The sequence below is a fragment of the Dermacentor silvarum genome, chromosome 3, assembly GCF_013339745.2.
Source record: "Dermacentor silvarum isolate Dsil-2018 chromosome 3, BIME_Dsil_1.4, whole genome shotgun sequence".
Taxonomy (NCBI): Eukaryota; Metazoa; Arthropoda; class Arachnida; order Ixodida; family Ixodidae; genus Dermacentor; species Dermacentor silvarum.
In genome coordinates, this window is record NC_051156.1 from 222,251,662 (window position 1) to 222,271,696 (window position 20,035).

The 20,035-nt window shown below is 46.4% G+C and overlaps 1 protein-coding gene across 3 annotated transcripts in view; it reads right to left on the reverse strand.

The window, feature by feature from the left end:
- Window positions 1-5,661: 5,661 nt before the first annotated feature.
- The window catches only part of LOC119446747 (anoctamin-7), a 118,651-nt gene continuing 104,277 nt past the window's right edge, over window positions 5,662-20,035 (reverse strand). For all 3 annotated transcript variants that reach the window (XM_037711274.2, XM_037711275.2, XM_037711278.2), the window contains 7 exons: window positions 19,057-19,154; window positions 17,938-18,062; window positions 15,865-16,070; window positions 12,764-12,897; window positions 11,676-11,766; window positions 10,260-10,391; window positions 5,662-9,238 (listed from right to left, as the gene is read on the reverse strand). In XM_037711274.2, coding sequence (XP_037567202.1) covers window positions 9,182-9,238; window positions 10,260-10,391; window positions 11,676-11,766; window positions 12,764-12,897; window positions 15,865-16,070; window positions 17,938-18,062; window positions 19,057-19,154 — 843 coding nt within the window. In that variant the 3' untranslated portion in view covers window positions 5,662-9,181. The remainder of the gene's footprint in view (window positions 9,239-10,259; window positions 10,392-11,675; window positions 11,767-12,763; window positions 12,898-15,864; window positions 16,071-17,937; window positions 18,063-19,056; window positions 19,155-20,035) is intronic.

Consider the following 20,035-nt stretch of genomic DNA (forward strand, 5'->3'; position numbering starts at 1 on the left):
AACGTAGTACGTACGCGACGGGTGTACGCACTTACATAGGACGTCGTAGTAGCGGTGAGCACGCGCCTGCTTGTCGGAGCGTATGTGCTTCGCTTTCGAAATGAAGTCGGCAACTGCACGCACGAAAAGCTGTCGCGAGGATCGGAGGATTTATTTGCGGGCGAACAGCTGCAAGCAACGACGACGACTTCACCACTATACAGGGGCGTTCCCCGTGATATCAGGTTACGCGTACCTGCATACAACTGATGTCTGCAATAGAAACTAAACTAGCATGCAGTAAACGGTGGATGTGTCAGTTCGCTCTACGACACGGAGGATCGGCTATTTCAGCCGCACTGGCCGTGAATTTAATGTATTAGCGCCAACGAAGAAAGTGGCGAAGACACGTGCCCAATCAAAGATCACAGCCCAGGCTTCAGGTGGTACGCCTTCCTTTCAGATCAAGGGAGCGGGGGAGCAGAGCCATGGTGACATCTGAAAACAAGATCGCGGTAGGCGACTGCTCAACGCAGTTATCGCGTAAGCCCATGGATTTTACAGTTATAGCCGATAAATAGGTTTACATCTACATTCGCATTGCACATCGTCATCGTATTATCAAAAAGAGAGCAGCTCGGTCTCTACTGAAGACCTTGTGCCTTTTTCCTCCGAAAAATAATGCTCCGTTGTGGAAAACTTGCGCACATTAAACGACGACATCACGAAAAGGATATTTCGTGTGTCCTTTTCGTGTTGTCGTCGTCTAGAGTGCGCAAATTTTCCTCAATGAAGTCAAACCAACTAGCCCGCCTTTCCGTCTTATTGATGCTCCGACCTACTGCATAATATAGGGGGGCACCTTTGCATTTGCTGCGAGAGCTCTTCAGCCCTCGCGAAAAAAAAAAAAAAAAGGAGAGAGAGAGAACATTTCTTGAAAAGAAGGAGTGATCAAATGGTGAAATTTCTGAATCCAATATAAATACGAACATTTCAGAAAAATAACTACCGAATATCGGATATTTTCTCATATCTCAGGCAACATGACACATAACATATGAAGTTTGCGCCGAATGCGTTTCTTAAGAAAGAATCGGGCGTATATATACACTGGTACATGTAATACCTCTCGCAACAGCGCTTCCGGTCAATTGAGGAGCTTATGAATTAAAAACAACTGCTTTCAGCTATGTGGCGCACCATGGGAACCACAATAATGAAACAAGGGAACAACATGTTACTACATAAACGTATACAGTGTTGTGTTCACTCAAGGAGCGAAATGTGAAAATACAGCGCCGCACGTTCCGGTGCCACACTTCCGGTGCCTCCAAGAAGGTTTAACTTTATTAAACCTCGTCGATTGCTTCTATAGTGGCGACAACCTGAGAATGCGGTGGCGTATGTACCACTGTCGAACTAAAAGATAATTTGTATATAAACGCCAGCCAATTAGGTTAGATCACTTCCATAACGGCAAGTGCTTTTCGTTTACCTGAGAGCTTATTTAAGTCCGAAGTAACATTGCAGCTAGAAAAAAAAAACAAAAAAAAAAAACGGGGTAGCTTGCACTAGTGGCGCAAGGCTAAATACACAGCGGAGCTATATGAAGTGATGCTAAGTTATACGAAGTAATGCCACGTGATGCTAAGTTATAAAAAGTGTATAAGCATTTCCTCGTGGTCCGTGGCATTGAGGAACGCCTCGCGAAGCACTTGCAGTCCGAGCACACGTAGGGGAAGTGGGGCGAAAGCTATGCACGGTGTACGGGCGGTGCGCAGCAGACGACACGCCATGATGACCTCACGGCGCATGCGCAGTAGCGCGCAGCTGGTGGGAACTCGGCCGAGCCGCGGCCAGAGGCGCCTGCTGCAGTCACGGACTAAAACCCCTTGATCTTGAAAGTAGCGACACCCTCCTCCGCGCGCGCGCTTTCCTCCTCAATTCTCCTCGGATTGGCCTATATAAAGCTACACTAATGACTGATGAATATCAATTTAAGCAGCTTTAGTAAATCACGCGTCGTTAGAGGGAGCAATGCGCGCACAAGGAAAAATGCACAGGGGGACTATACAAGCGGTCATTGAGGCATGTGCACTTCAAGAATTAACTTGAGCTGTTCGCGCACTTTTGCAAAAATGTTCACCACGCTGTCCTCCTACGCAATACACCATGGTAAATTATGTGTCGCCAGCCTTCGTGACATGCAAGAAAACACATTTTCTTAGCCGCGTAAGTGAAGCTTTGGGCTTTAACAACAAACCAAATTTAATAAAATGTGTTCTATTCTTGGAGCATATGTTCAGTAAGCGAAAAGTATGCTCTAGCTCACTGGTACGAACGAGGCAGCGACCGAAGTTGGAAGTTGTACATACTGTCGTTTTCAATATATATATATATATATATATATATATATATATATATATATATATATATACCCTTATTTTTTCTATTTGTTTCGCCACAGTAGTTCGATACCCAGAATTTAGCGACTTACTTGCTCAACTCAATGGCTAAGACGGAGGTTACGAGTCCCCCGGCTCATATATTTAAGCACTTCTGCAATACATTGAGATCCACCCCCTTTCCACTCCTCCTTCAGTACTCAACTTTGAGAGAACTCCAACTCACTGGAAAAAATACTGGAAATATCTGGGCAATGTTAAGACGTCCCTTTCGGTCTGTGGAAGCCTGTAGCTTGTATGCAGTAGCAAAGGCTGATGATGATGACAATTTATTGGCATCCCTTTTGAAACGACGCGGTGAGAAATGGTCACCAAGCCTGCTTGAGCTAATAAGGTGTGCTATACGTGCTTATCGTTCTAGCATTCTGTCTACATCTCCTTCATCTTATCTCTCTTATTTAAAACTTCTACCTTGTCAGTTACCTATGCCTGTAACGGATCCTGTCCTACTAATCTCTTCCCAACCTTTTCCCCACCAATACTCTAAACGTATCTTGTTTATTTCGACTGCCTCACCGTTTAATGTTTCCATCCGCTTTAGATCCCAGCGATTCTGAACGTTTGGCGTTATCTACGGGTCTCACTGAGTGAATACTTTCGCATTCCATTACGATGTGTTGAGTTGTATACGGAGTTCTGCTACAGCAGTGACATGCCTCATCCTGTTGCACTGGTATGTTTTTGTCCTTCGGCAACCAGCTTTGGCATCATATAGCAAGGTCCTGCCATACGTGTTATCGTACAGATCTTCTTTTCTAATTTGTTTCTTGCCATTCTCGTAAATCTCCATGGTCTTATAATGCGAAACATTCTGTAGGTCACGCACGCTTCTCGCGTTCCAAGGCTAATTCTTTGAAGAATGAAGAATAACAACTTTATTGATGAATAAAACGCTTAATGGGTGGAGCCCCCAGACAAGGGCCCCACTCGCTCCCGTGTGCCGTCTTGCTTGTCGCACGATAGCCGTTGGACCTCTTCCTGTGAACTGGACAGCGCCGCCTCCCATTGTGTGTGCTCCGTAATTTCTGTGTTTGTCTTTTGTGTATATGCCGTGCATGTCCATGAAATGTAGTCTATAGGGTAGGCATGCCCCCGCACCATGGGCTCCGTCCTCTTCTTCGTTTCCCCTGATTCGCTCATGACTGGGTACCCATAAAAGGTGTCCGTATATCTTTCAGGATGAGTTTTATGGAGAATGTGCAGGTTGTTATATGTATAGGTTTGCAGCTTTCTCGATATAACCTGTTCTTACTTACTGAGATTCTTATGTGGGGGTGGTAGTTTCATTATATTCCCTCTGTGATAGTTTAAAATTGCAGAGTAGTTCTGGTCAATCGAGATGAGGTCGTCAGAGGCGTCCTGTGAGTGCCCGTGGCGTGTAATATGCGCACGAGCTACTTCGTCAGCTTCTTCGTTTCCCCTGATTCGCTCATGACTGGGTGCCCATAAAAGGTGAAATTGGTCTCGGGATTTTATATCTCGTATAATCCTATAGGCTGCGGTGCATACTCTTGCCCTGAGGTAGCTTCTGCATGCCGCTTGAGAGTCCCATAGGACGCTTATTTTTGTTGGTTTGGTTCCGTCGCTTTGATAGCAAGAAATATGGTTATTTCTTCTGTTTCTACGATAGTGGTGTTGTGACTGGAGGTGCTAGTGATTTCTCAGCCCAAGTAGTCTTTTCTGCCTGCCTGGGTATCTTGCCGCGTCCACGAAGCGGGGAGTTTGGTTTGTCTCAATGCATTTTCTCAATGTATGCAGCTCTGGCTTCTCTTCTGCCTGCATATAGAGTTGGGTTCATATTTCTGGGTATGGGCGCCACATTGATGCTGTTTCTGTTTCTTGTGGGGATGGTTTAGCTTGGTTGTGTTTTTCTAGGAGCTCGATCGTGATACCCAAGTCTGCCAAGGAGTTTCCTACCCGTGGTCGTTCGTGCGAGTCTGTATCTTTGAATCATCAGTATCTTTGAATCGCAGGCGTAGAAATCATGACATCGCTGTCATACGATCGTCTACAACGTGGTTATCATCGTGCCGCTGTCGTCCCACACACGTATGATCGTGACCACACACAACTACTCAATTTGCAGGAACTCGTTGGTCCACCTGGATTCATTTTGCGGAACCCCAAAAGAATGTTGGATAGCCAGGTACCTGCAAAATGCTTCGCATAACACAGATTCCCACAGTGCGAGGGATGTGCACAATTTTTTCAAGCGAAGTTTGTATTGGCTCACAAGTTTCGGTGGCGTTGTCGAGGTCACGCGAAAAAAACCCGGCTGCTCCCAGAGTAGAGCAGCTGTTGCAGCTACGCCGGCGCCGGATCACGTGGCGCGCGGCCAATTACGGTCGTTTGGTGTCTCGCGGGGAGGGAAAGGGAAGGAAAGAAGGTTGCGCGCGCTCCGCCGGGCTTTCCTCGCCTCAGATCAATCTCGGCGCCCGGTTGGGAAGGCCACGCGTGGTGCGTTATGCCGAGGAGCAGGCTGCGTTGGACCAACGGCGCCGCGAACTCGCTCGGGAAAGGGCTCGTCGTCGACGTGCCGATTCTAGCGTGAGGGCTTCCGAAGCCCAGACGAAACGTCGGCGAAGATCCGCGGACCCCGGGTTGCGGGAGCGCGATGTTGAGGCCAAACGTCAGCGTAAAGCCGCCAACCCCGAGTTGCGGGAGCGCGATGTCGAGGCCAAACGACAGCGTCGTCTTGCCCTCCAGGAACCCGGACAACGGTGGTGCATGCCTCGACAACGCTAGCACCAAATTCCCCGGTGCGACGGCCAGCTTTCAACGCGAGTTCCTTAACCGGAACTTCGGAGCAAGTTGCAGTGCGTGTGACCGGTTGTGGTTCGAGCACAACGTGGTACTCGTCAGTGCTATTCGTTCTGAGGAACACCGAAGAAACACACGACAAGCTTCGCTTACCCCCATTTTCCGGTAGGGGAAGGGTTCGCCCTTTTTTTTTTCAAGGGTCTTCTCAAGCTAAGTTCACTGAGTGGGAGTGTGCGTGAATGTACACTCCCACCTTTTGTATTCGAACGCGGGTGCTGACCTATACTCAAGGCTTGGTGACGACGCTACGCAGCCTCGTGGAACCGTCGCAAATCGGCGGTTGTGAAGGAAAGTGCTAGGTGCGCAAGACGCGACATCGGCGCGGAGCAGTTAATGAAGACGCCGATCCAGGGGAGGCGCTGGTGTGCAACACACAAAACAAACCGAGAGAAACGTCGACACTGACACAACAAGGAGCGGGTTTATTACAAAATGTATGTACAGCAAAACCACACAGTCATGTTGACAACAGCCCATTAAAAAATTGTGCAACAATAACATCAGTGATAAATTTGTGAGCTGCATAAATAGGCGCTGTAGAGAATTGACAATAACAGCTATCGAGGAAACAACCTTATGGTCGAGTGTCACCTCCAGTTCCAATCGTAAAACAAGCACGTCTCTTGTACTGTAGAGATGAGAATCGAAGGTAGGTGCGCGGCCTACACCGTGCACGTCGCTCATTGACGGGGATGTCACGCACGCACAAGTGTAGCAAAACGCGCGTTTAGCTGTTGGCCAACAGTGAGTATCTCGAAGGGTTTAGCTTACGACTGGTGTCCGGGAAATGCGCATAACAGTTAACGTGGGTGGCGGACGCCGTGTGCTCGGCACATCCGCGTAAACATCAGGCATTGCTGGCACTCTTAAAATCAGGCCAGCGTTAAGTAAAAGCGCCAGCGTACACAAGCGGTTGATTATCTGGCATTTGGTCACCGGGAGCCAATTCGTGCAAGATTTACTCCCGCGGATGAAGACGAAGGGACTTCATTCATCCCAGTAAAATTGCTCACGTGGAAAAGTTCACCATACATCATACCAAACATTAGGCGGTCAACATGCTTTAGAGGACACAGGGCTGGTGGATACCGCTGTTATGACGTGAGACAAATAGCCTAGAACAGAGTTATCCACGGCTGGAGAAGCGGTGGTGACATGCAACAAACGCGGACGCGGTAGTAGCTTGGAAGAGTGCCTCGAAATGGCTGTTGGGAATGACAACAGTGAGAAAGCAGACTTGTGGCATCGCGAAGCGCTTCTCTTAGGCAACTCTAGGAAGGAAGGTCGGCGTATCTGAATGTCGAAGACAGGGCTATATAATGTCCCCTAGAAGCATTGGTTTCGACCGGGAGTTTCGTTTTTCTGTAATGTATGTATAAGACGTAACTTGAGGTGCAAATATGAAGCGAAAATATGTCAACCTAGATACCAGCAAAGTATCTCTCCATATCAACGCCAATGCGCCACTGAGCAGTGAGAGCGAGAGAAAGAAATAACTAGAGGTGAAAGGGCAGAGAGGTTAACCAGATTGGCTACTCTGCACAGGGGGATGGAGTAATGGCAGAAAAGATGAGGAGAAAAGAAGATAAACAAAAAAAGAAATCACGGCACAGCTAGCCCTTGACAGCAAAGGATACCAAGGCGACGAACGTTGGCATGAATTTATATCAGTGGGGCAAGCATGAGTCGTATAAACGGTAGCAATAAGCCTTATATAACCGTTCATTTTCGAGGCCTCTTTAGATAATCTGCTCCAACCACAGATCGAGTTAAGTGCTTTGTAACATTTATTTCATGAGCCCCGCCGCATTCAGCGTGATATTTCCGATAGTCATAAATCACTACAACTATTAACAGTGATAAGAATGAAAGACGCTCCGTCGTCCACAAAGGAAACCGCAAACCTCGTGGTACTAAAAAATAATAATCTGCTAGGTGTGATCGCGAGTAAAGGTTTATTTCAGGCATCCAAAGCTTAGAATGGTGTTACTTCGTATGCATCTGGCCGCGTGTTGTCACTGTTAAAGCATTTGGTTGAATTTCGCGGCCCTTATTATTTGGGCAGATATGTTTTTAATGAGGACAATTTGCCACAAGCCATACCGAAAAAATAAAATTAAAGAAAATAATATAAAAAATATAAAAGCATGCATTTCGGCTTGTAGGCATGCACGTGTGTACACATGTCTACATGCATGCATGTAGGCAGCTGTCATGAAGCGAGAAACGTTAGCCGATTCTCACTTGTAATGCGCAGAAAGGTTAGGAAAGTCTGGAGAAGGACGCTTTCAAACCTGGAGCGTGAATGGTCTTGTGACGCAATTATTGAATATCCCTGACCATCACCTGGCACATCGAGGGAAGCTGCACCCGAGGGAATGTCCAGAAAGCTTCGGATGAGTATGTGTGTGAGTGAGCGCGTTTATAACAACATGTTCTGAACCCGCGACTCATGGTATGATATGATCTTCACAACATGTCACGACCAACAGGGAGCAAAAGTACCACACTTATCAACAGCCAGCTGGGTGTGGGTCAATTAACAGCTCCTGGCCGCAAAGTTAGTTTCCTTCGTCACAAGACAAACGTTCACGAGGAATGATGAACACCATTTCTTGGTCGTACTTACTTGTGCTGGAATGGCTGAAACCGGTTCAGACTTCTAAAATTAGCTCCTTACAACTGTCACATCCGGTGGAAGAGTGCCCTGAGGTCAAGACCGACAGGCTATACGTCGACCACCTGAGCCCGAGACGCATTTTCACTTCGCCGGCTCAATTGTCTACCTAATTACACTTTATCCTAAGCGCATTCAACATTAAACGTTGCATTGCAGACGGAGACCGGTCATTCGAGCTAAAGTTTTGCACAGATGCGATATCTTGCGGTGGCTTTTGTCTGAAATCAAGTTTTTCTGCGTCACCTGCCTCTTTCGTCGAGGAGACCGAAATGCTGGTTGTCTGCGAGAATGCCAAATGCAAGTTTCTCTCACGAGAAAGAGCAGAAGTACCCGTCGCTTCTGTAGTCAAACCTCTCTCTACTTTCAGGATGGTGCTTCACCATCGTAGCCATCGGGGGTGAAGTAATAATTCCTATTGAGAAAACCTGCATTTTCGGCCCGGCTTCACGGGAGACGATACACACTGTCCTTCTTTTCCTCTTAAAATTCATTTTCACAATTTCCCGGGCAAAGCAGTAAGCCGGAAATATTTGTGGTTCACCACCCTGCGTTTCATCTGCTTTCGATCGCTCTAGGACGAAAGAGACAAGTACAGCACCTGAACTTGATATTGAACACAATCACAACTAAAGGCCACCTGAGTACAAGACTTCAGCCCGGGTGATCTGGTGAATTAGCCGGGAGAACCATTTATGCCTGCCTTGCTGCAGGCGGTGCACCACTCAGTATACAAAATGTGCAGATAGTACCGACCTGCTTTAGACTAACGTGGCCAAATTAGTGAAGTTGAACTTCCCGATGCATAAACTCGCACTTGAGACAGAGGGCGCGATATTGCACCAGCTTTCCAATAAAATTTCGTCAAGTTCACTGGTTAGGTGTGCAACATTTTCTCCCTCAACTTTCAATGGCCTCCTCCAGGAGCGCGTATGTTGATTCAAATCTCCTATGGCACTGGAAGTAATATAGGATTCCCATGAAGTACCTGTAGAAACTCCGTGCTCGATGGTAAAAGGTACCATTTCCTTGGAGGCTTCATGAGCTTAATGTTGCATTGGTAGCTCGCGAGCACTCTTTAGGCAGGGCGCGCAAAGCCTTGCAATTACAACCATCGGGATAACAGCCTGCAGGAGACAAAGTGCGCATGCGTCCAGCTCCCGGCGCGTGCTGTAGTCTTGGCCAGCTCTGCCCGTGGCTCCAGTCCTTGATGCTGTATTCCTGTTTAGAGCGAGGCTCTTCAGACGGCTGGTGCTTCCGCGTCTTCGTCATCGTCGTCGTCCTTTCTTTGCGCCACCTGCGTAGCCAGTGATGTCGTCTTTATTCTCGCGTGCTGGAACGTTAACACGGGTGCACGAGCACAGTCAAACTACATGGGTCTACTGTTTGTATAATCGCAGTCTACTCCGGGATGACTAATTCGTCCCCTTTTGCAATCGAACCGATCGAAAGCTCTGGAGAGGAAAGCGAACTTTCGTTCTCAATCACCAGCGCTTGCAGCTCGCGCTTCTCGTAGTTTCATTTACTCATACAAAGGCTGTACAGGGGCCACTATTCAAGGCCACTGATTCGTGTTCCGTCTGGAGCCGTTTTCAGCATCCGAGGTAAGAAAAGTAACAGGACTTACAGTAGATAACTTCATGACCACTTCACTCCTTAACGGCTCTAAGGTATGTACTATTAGCATAAATTTAAAAGCGAACAAGTCGAAAACGACTAAAATGCGCTGTTGCGTTACCATGCTCGCTTACATTTGTAACTGTGGCCTAATTCAGTCTCCGAAAGGTATAGCTTTGGTGCTTTACAAGGTTTTTAAATCGGCAACAGAGTTAGCGTGCATCGCACCCTCATGTATACTTACCCGCCGATCGTATAGCCCTGGCTAGTTTCATCTTCTTCGCGTTTTAATTTATCTTGATGGTGCGCTGCTTTCGTGGAACCTAAAAACGTTAAGCGATCAAGAGAGAACTAAATGGCGCTGTTTAGAAACTTTTCATGTACAGCTACCATTCGAACACGTATGTTATCGCGCCATCCTTGCTTTGCTGCAGAATCTGTGGCTTCGAACGAAGGATTAGGTGGGAGGTAAGCAGCGGAATATGAAATAATCCTAGAGAAAAAAGAATTAGCAGTGGCTTAGCTAGACTATGCTAGGATATACGTAGCGTTCGGCCACATGTAACAGCTTTGGTGCAGGGTTATTTTAGCATTACGAAGCTCTGCGGTTCTGATGTGACTCGGCCACAGACTGGGACATATAATCATGACATGCTAGATGTTCTCAACTGCGCTGCGCCACGCGCAGGAGAGACACAGACCTTCATGATGGTCTCCGAGTCGGCGAGCGCTTGCTTGGCCAGGTATCGCTCGCGCTTGATCTTCAGCTCCAACTGGCTTGGGATGTCAGGCACCACCAGGTCAATAAGTCGGCACACGCAGAAGACCACGTGCTGCACACCCACGGTAAGATGAACTTACAGCCCGTCAATACAGTTTAAACTAAGCATATTATGAGCAAGTAACCTGTAAAAAAGCGCAACGCAATATTATATATATATATGTAGCGCCAACCGACGCCGCAACGCAGCGACCCCAAGATCGGCGCTCTCGGCTTGACAGCCGAGGAGAATAAAGTTGGGCGGCGCGTGCTAACGGCGCAAGCACGGCACGCGCCAGTCCGTTCTGAAAGCCTGCTGAGCTGGTCCTTGGTCGTGCGCTCTGCGGCGACCCCTCGGTTTCTTACATATATATATATATATATATATATATATATATATATATATATATATATATAGAGAGAGAGAGAGAGAGAGAGAGATTTGTTACGACACACCTCGTACGGATTTGACGAATTCTCGTTGCGTCGCTAGCCGCGATAGCAAAACATGAAATTATAAACAGCAATCGAACCAGAAATGTCGATCGCTAGAGCCAACGTTTGGACAAGGGGATTGCAGGAACTGCAAAGGCACTTTCTGTCCTTGTCCAAAGTCCTCTCGTCGAAACGTTGGCTCCAGTGACATTGCTCATTCGAACACTGTTATTCACTTCAAATTCTCACCCTGCCCAAGTACTTTGGTCGAGGCGTTTGCTGTCTGTTCTCAATATGTCGTACACTGCAGACATACCCTGGGGATTGAGTCTATAAAAAACAGAAACTACAGTGGTCAGTTCAGCATCGTTGGTCTCCTTAATTGGTGTGGCACGCGCAAGGCGAAGCCAGTAATAATCAAGAATAAAGTATAGTAGAAGTACTAGCGAGGCGTTTGAAAGTCGGATAAGTACTTTTCCGCGTTCCCGTATGCAATGTCCATGCTCTCATATTGAAAATATGCAGCAGTCAATCTGAATGAATTAAAAACTTCAACTTAACTTGGCGTCTCACGGCTACACTATCAGTATTCGAGTACACTGAAGAACGAGCAAAACGTTCACTCAGACGTCCGCTGCAATGATCGAAATAAAAGGAGTTGGGACTGATAAAACGATATTTTCCTATCCTTTTTATTTTTTCAGCATTCGATAATAAACAAACGTTGCTTGCAATTTCAGTAATTAACAATCACAATTTGGTGAGCTTACGTTTTATGAGACGAATCCCCACCTCCACCTACATGTTCTGTGATGTGGCCGCGTAAACATCAGCGCGCATGACATTGCCACTTATAGTTTCCGGTGCAAAGTACGAAAGGCGCGGACAGGCGACCCGCAGTGGGACATGCGCTTATGCTCACCTCAAATATAATGACGAAAGCTAGTCGCACAGCCAGCAGCTTCCAATGGAAGAAAGTCCAGTTGCCGTTCTCATCCCTCAGGTCACGGTACCTGCGGCACATCACAAAGCTTTTCAGAAAATTGTTTCTCACAAGCCGATTCATAAGCAGTTGCGGTACAACAGCCCCGTTTCGCTCTTTACGAAGCAGTGTCGCCGCGCGTGTTTTACAAGTACCGTCAATTCTTCGTCCGACGATTGCACAGCCGTGGACCCGTGCATGCACCGTCTCGCACGCAAGGGATAACGTGAGGATAGCGTGAAGACAGGGACGGCGAGCGAACAACATATCATGCTCGGCTCGTGATTATAGGTACAGAATGATTCAATCAGATTCACTTCTGTACCAGCTCGGAATCGTCGGTGGTATGGACTGGGATTGTCTATACGTATCATATGCTTGCTGCCGTGACATCCGTATGCTACGCTGCTCCAGATGGCCATGTGGGTGTCATGAGTTGATTAGGCGTTAGCACTGAATGCCTGAGTTGGACGAGGACGCCAGTGGCATTGCAAGGATCTTGCCTACTCCTCCGCGTCCCGCGGCTGCGGACAGTGGGCTTCGGCCAAGGCTTGCTCCGACCATAATGGCTTTGTCTTACTACGGTGACAACCTCACCGCCGTCAACGCTCAACCAGTTCAGTCCCACGCTACAGCGGTAACACTGGTTCAAAGATCTGTAAGCACCACTGACTGCTGTAATGATTAAGACAAACTTGATCAGTTGGTGATTCGAGAAAGCTAAAATTCGCTGAATGTAATGCCTAACTCACATTCTGCACAATGCACAAGCTATAATTAAATGGCTGATTCTTTACAATTACTGTTGTCGTTTTATGTAGCTGGATTTCAATTTAAAAATGCGTTATTTTTGTTGCTATTTATGTAAATGTAGCTATTTATAATGCCGCCCGTTAAACGTGACAGTGGTTCCTTGCAGGGCACTTGCGTGGGCAAACGCTACCGGAGCTGACGGTTATATGTACATGCGCGACACACCTGGACGGTTCAGCCCGTAGGGATGCATGTGGTCGTACTGCGGTACTCGCCTGCAGGGTAGTGATAGCGAACCTTTGGGCGCATGCGCTAGCGTGAAGTTGACGTAGCCCTTGAGGTCCCAGTCGAATTCATACCGATACATTGTCCTCGTCAGGAAGTCAGAGGTGAATGCGATCAGGAACGCCTGCATCAAGTCGAAAGAGCGCCAAAGACACGCTCTTGCAGTAGCCATATAACACACAATAAGTGACAGCATGCACTGCAGTGACTTCGAAGCAACAAGCCAGGTTCTCAACACATCAGAAAACGAGGAGCATGAAACAATCAGATAATCATGCGTGACCTACGGAGATACGCCGGTGGTCAAAATGCTCAAACAAGTGACGCGAATTGCGGAAACTCATTTTCCTCTGTAAGCAGACAATTTTGACGAACTCTTATTGTTACATATTAAGCCAATTACAACCCAGTGACTTTCTGAGTTATCCGTTTGCCATGGTTTGATTAAGCGAATTATTGAATAGGACAAATACAACTTTCGAAAGAAGAAAAACAACTGTACAAGAAATCATTAGAATTGAGGTTCCGGAAGACCCGTACGCTGCACCAAATTTTCCCCATAACGGTCATTGATTTGTGCTTGTAGTCAGATTTCACCACAAATGGGGAACTATCCGAAGTGCTGTATCCTTCACCAATAATAACGCAGTAATTGACGACACAAATAATACTGGCACTGTAAGGTGGGCTCCTGGCCAACGTCACTGTAAGGTGCAACAGTGCTCCTGACAGAAAAATTATAGGCTTTTAGTAATATGGAATTCGTTCCGTGAGTGCTGCTGCATATGGCCCCGCAAACGCTCAAGTTGGATGTCCGGCTCTGTGCTCTCTCTGGCGCAGTGGACTCCTATAGAACGATTTAGGTTTCAGCTCACGCTCTAACATGGGCATTTACGAAGTGATAGAATCACGAATAAATCGAACCCGGTGATGTAGTAGAATTTCAGCCGTGCACAAGTCAGTCAAAAAGCAGGAACAACGGTATTGTTGTGTAAAAGTCATTTATCGGCTCTATCCCAGTGTTTGACGCAATGCCAATAAAATATAATTCACAAGAAATGTACACAAAATCACGGCTTATTCGCACAGTATTAGGAGGCTATATATCTACTATAATAGCTATTGCTATTTTTTCAGTGTTGCGAGTCAAACTTATATCTAATAAAGTGCCTTGTTCACCATCACACATTACGGTTATTTTATGGGATAAACTGCAGATGGTTATTAGCTTGATTTGTTATGGTACTTTGCAGGGAATAGAAATAAACGTCTGAAAGAATCGTCCGTTGGGGGCGGCGTTTGCGCCATTACTGCGCACGGTTGGAGATATGCAATGGGACAATGGACAATGGGACGATTTTAGACATATGCCGTATCTCCAATGCTAATTACCTAATTGCACTGCTCTTGAATGCCGTCAGAATGATAACAGAATACATGCCACGCCCGTATATTTCCTTACACTGGGAAATAATGAGTCAACATCTATAATGGGCTTGTCAGTTTTCAGTATTCAAAAAAAAAAAATTCTCGCTATGAATCTTGGTGGCGTTTTCAGCTAGTCCTGATTTGCACTACACGATATGCGCAAATATTTTGAGTTAAATTCAGGAGGAAGCGTTGCGAGAATACTACTTCGCAAACGCACGTGCCGTGTTCTCTGCGGACAGAATATTTGCGCGTTCTCAATAGGTTCATAAATATTACAAAACTACAGCAGCTTTTATCGCGATGTTATATACTTGTAAATTGGGCGCTTTATTCAATTAAATTTTGCCTTTTTAGTAAATTTCTGTAACATACATGGCGACATAAATAGAAATTTGTAAGGGTGAAACACCACAATTTTATTCTTTTTATCGAACGAATTTAACTTAGCGGTATGGAACGCCTGGTAATTTTTTTTCTGAGTACGTATTATTTTGTTCTTGATCCCTTATTGTGCCTTTTGCTTCCTTCAGTATTAAAGTCTCGTCGAGATAATACAACCTGACAGGAAATAACTATGTGGCTATATGTGACGAGAAAGAGGTGACAGTTTCAATGTGAGGAAGAGGGGTCGGCCGGAGGAGCTTTGCGGCCTGCTGCTGTACACAAGAAAAAGGGAGAAGGGGAGAGAATGCGAATGGAAAGAGCAAGGCTTGCTTTTGATACGCCAGCAAAAGCGGCTCGTTGCAAGTGGTGGGTCGCGAAGGCGTGCGCGGACTCATATATAAGCTTCGGTCAAAGAGTGCATTTAGGTAATATCAGTAGATACGTCTTTTATCGCATAATAATAAAAAAATCGGCAAGAACACTTAAGACTGCTTACGTACGTGTCGGAATGCGAAAGCATTATAGCGTTTGTAGAACTAGGACCATCATGAACGCTTTCATTTTATACACTCATGACGTGGCGCCACCTCCTCCCCATTGGATGCGCCATCACTTGCCCAATGATGCACGCATTAGGCCACACCCTCAGTCAGCCAGATTGCTGCTACGTGACGTGTACAATCAGGCGCGCATATAGGCACACGTTTAGTCAGCCAGAACCGTGGAGCCGCCGTGACGTCGGGAAAGCGTGCCCGTGTCGCACCCCAGAGGCCCATGTTCGATTCCCACCCAGGCCGAAATGTACCAAATTTTCTTTTCAAAGCCATTAATTTACTTTGTTTACAGGATCCCCCCTGAGATATTTGACGTCAATTCGAGCATCTTTGACGTGTGCTTACTCTTTTCGCCGTCGGCCTTTTTTTTTTGGTACCATCTTTTGGTCACACCGGCGCCAACTATTTTCGCGTAATGGGGCATAAAATGCTTTTGCGCTAAAAAAAAAAAAAAAAAACAAGAATCAATTTTTCCCGGAGCATTAATTACTTCGCCATGTCGCCACAGTCCAAGCGGATTTTCTGGCATTCACAACGTTTCGCCAGACAACTTTGACCTGCTTCCGCACTCCCAGCAATAACATGTATACCTGTTCCTCTCAAATAATTGCAGGTGCTTGATGATGCTCTTGTTCGTGCCCACTAAGTCGTCCCACGCGCCGAGGAAACATCAGAGCGAGTCTACGAGCATGGCACACATGACGGGCGGACTGGGAACGTACATTGCTGATGACGGCTGCCTTGGCGAGGAACTCGAGGATGGAGAACCATATGCCGATGTTCTGGGCGCGCTCAGGCACGCACCGGCGCGTCTCGCAGACGAACTTCTGCGCGTCGAGCCGGATCTCGACCCAGTTGTTGAGCAGCGCGAACAGCGGTGCCAGCGGGAATGCTGCCACGAAGATGGTGATGAAGCCGAACTGCAGCACTGCGTTAGGAGACGCGCCGCGCGCTTCATTCAGATGGTGTACACACGGCGATCGAGGGTGTCAGCCACCAAGGGGCTTTATGAGTGTAGCCTGGAATAACAACTGCGTTACTGCCACTGTGAGCATCATCAGGCGATCAGAACTCACTGCAGCTGCCTTACGGGTACGCTTATACGGCAAAACATATGACATTCACTGGCGTCACCACCAACAAATCTTTCTTCATTACATTCCTTACATTGTTTTCCCTTCTTTTCTTTCACTGAGCATGCATGTTCAACAAAGGTTACTTCAATCTCAGCAGGTAAAGATAAGCAAAGTGCCCTTAGAGCGTTCGACAAAGCTCATAAATCAGCAGATAATTAGCATGTGCTAAGAAAAAAAACACACAAATGCAGTTGGTATACTGGAAGATACAGCAGGGGCACTGAAGAAAACGAAATGTTAGATTTGTGAACGGACATTAGGGCAATATAGGCAGACACAAAAAACATAAAATGTAGAAGAGGGATACGAAATTTAGTGATAAGCTGGGGTCGTTAGATTTGAAGATAAAATATGACACACAGGAAGGAGAAAGCAGAAGGGAAAATCACGTAATTGGTACTAGGAGATTCCACAAAGCAAGAGCAAATTTGAGACAACAAGGTTCGGGTAATTAGAAATCATACACGCCAATTGAGTAGGGAATTCACACACAACACACACACACAACACACACACACAACACACACACACAACACACACACACAACACACACACACAACACACACACACACACACACACACACACAACACACACACACACACACACACACACACACACACACACACACACACACACACACACACACACACACACACACACACACACACACACACACACACACACACACACACACACACACACACACACACACACACACACACACACACACACACACACACACACACACACACACACACACACACACACACACACACACACACACACACACACACACACACACACACACACACACACACACACCACACACACACACACACACACACACACACACACACACACACACACACACACACACACACACACAAAACTTCTTACGTAAATGCGTTTGCTCCGTGGGTGGTATTGAGACAATTTATGACGGCGGCGATGGCCATTTGCGGACGGCACTTGCGCCTGACAAATGTACTGTGAACGCGGACCCTCATTGATCGTCATTGCGCTTCGTCGTCTGTGCGTGTGTTCACGTTTTGTGTTTGTCTTAACTTCCGCGACGCTGTTTTCTAATGAGGACCCTCATTGTTTCCTCAAGTACAGGTCCTTCATTCTGACTGCACTCGATTGACTTTATAAAGGAGGTCGTTGATTTGTAAACATACCAGAGATTCTATCTTGTACGTATTTTTCCAGGCTTAATTTTTGTAACGTTAGCGTTCAGAATTACTTGTTACATTTATTAGTTCACAAAATAAACCTTCTAATGTTAGCAATCACGTGTTGTGTCTCTTTCCTTGTGCAGGGCATCTATAACCAACCGGATATCAGTCTGGTTAACTCAACTGACTACCTTCTTTTTCTCGCTTTTAACACTGAAGCCCTGTCTGCACTATTTCCAGGGCAATTTCGCATAGACAAGTTTTTAATTACTACGACCTTACTACTACGAATGTCGGCTTAGCGCTTACGAAGTGTCAGCTTTACAAGCTTGGAAACGTCTGCGGGGCTCAAGATGTCCCTAGATTGACAGCGCACACAGCCAAGACATCTGTTCTTGCTACGTAAACCAATGCTGACTCATCAAATTTAATGGAGCTTCGCGATGGAGCAGTACGAACTTATCCAGGCGAAAATTTTCTCACCCATTTCCAGATATTCCTGGAATAGACCCTCGTTTTGGATGAGTCGATAGTCCTGCTCCCAGCGCGTTAGTGATTCACGGTACACCAGCTTGGTCTTGTGACGATGCCACCACGCCTTTATCTTCCTGCGATGACAAACCCATTGTTACCGGCGTTATGCGAGTCACTGGCACCAAATATAGTAACAATGTTGACCATCAGAATTTCCAACTGCATTTGCAAAAGTCAGAAAACTATGGCCTGGTTTGTCTGCACCTTTATTGCTGCAGCATCAATAACCTAAAAAATTTACTGACAATGTCTTACGTGACTTTTGGAGGAATTGCGACAGTCGAATTTTAAAAATTTATCAGGAAGTGAAACGACTGAGCTGCCAGCGCCAACCTCCATTACATACACTTTGATTTTCTAATGTGCCCTTTCTAAATGGGCTCAACTACCTGCTTTGCGATTCAAAGCAGGCTAAGAAATTGACGCAAAATATTATATCAAACAAGATTTTTAAAACTTGTTCACCATTGATGTAGTTTATGCTCGCGTGCATGCACGTACGCGAATGGATGAGCTCTAAAACAAGCGTGAAAGTTTCAAACGGCCCACACCATAAAACATACAGTTCTCTTTATTATCACTAAAGTACATGGTCATGAAGAACTGATGGTATAAGAGTGTTTACTTGCGTAGTACACTCACGACAGCACAGAACATTACAGCAAGTATTTGTGTTGTGAGGGTGGAAGTATACGTATACACTGCCTCGTGTTGGGTTCTCTATACATATGCTGTAGAAGGCTTGTGGTAGGCAGCGCTCAAAACCTATATGCCTCGGACTTGATCACTTGCCCATGAATATACGTGCGTACAAAGAACTAATTTACGAGAAGAGCAAGAAAATTATAAATGGGAAAGACGAAGGCTACTCTACCAGTTAAATACAAAAGGTCGGGCATCTCTCTATTCACAGACAACTATTCCTTTTGCCAAGCCCAAACGACGACTTCCGTGGTGATACAGTGCTTCGCAGGTGGACTTCACAAACATTACAAGCAGCAAAGCAGTGCATTCCACTACCACTGCGTACAAAAGGATCTGTGAACATGGTGAACCTGCTGAACTTACGGTACGAGGATCTCCTGTGCGTTGTTAATCATCTGCTTGCCCACCATAATGATCGCCAACTGTTGGGCAAGCTCCGACAGGCAGTCGCTGCCGCTGCACTGAAACACAGCAAAGACGTCGCTCAACGCAAACTTCCTCACAAAGTGGAAAATTCGGGAAATTCGCAAGGGGGCAAACATGGTACATCAAGTCATCACGAGAAATGGAAGTTGCCAAGGCTATGCTCTTGAGCGGGGACATGGACTCAGGAATGCTTCTTGCCACCCTATTACTTCCATAAGTGATGCGGCTGAGTTCGAATCGAGAGATTTGTTTTGCGCTGCGGCACTATCCGAGTGCTAATTGCTTCCTGCGGCTGCCACAATGTTCATTGAGCGGTTGGTTTATTGATGGGATTGAGAGAGATATATATAGAAATGTTCTTTGATAGATTCTGGATATGTATGCCTGACCATATGCCTAGCATGTTATTCCAGTTCACGAGGGCTACATACACACTTACATGTAACTAAAGTGTGTTGTCCAGTAAGTTATCCTTGAAAAAGATTAGGAGTGCCCACGTTGCACGCAAAACACGGTACCAGCGCTGCTACAAAGTCCTAGTACAAGGTGCAGCTCTACGGAGTTACCAAGCAAATTTAAACCAGATTTTAGAGTATACGTTGAGGTCGCATAGCACGCGGAGACGCTATGCATCTGCGCGCATCATGGCGTTCAGCGTCCCAAAGCAACGCATGGTAGACGCCATAGAGGAGGGCTACCGGGTTAATATCGACCACCGCTTAAACCTCTGTCCAAAGCACAGTGCACGAGCATTTTCGCATTACGGTTCATCGAAATATGGCCTTGCCGACCGACAGTGGAAACAGTTACCTCATTCCCGAATGATATGTTAAATTCGTGCTGACTGAGGCGTAGTTTGGGATTGCCCGAGCGCAGGCATCCAATAAGAAATCGAAAATGCCTCAAATTTTATTGA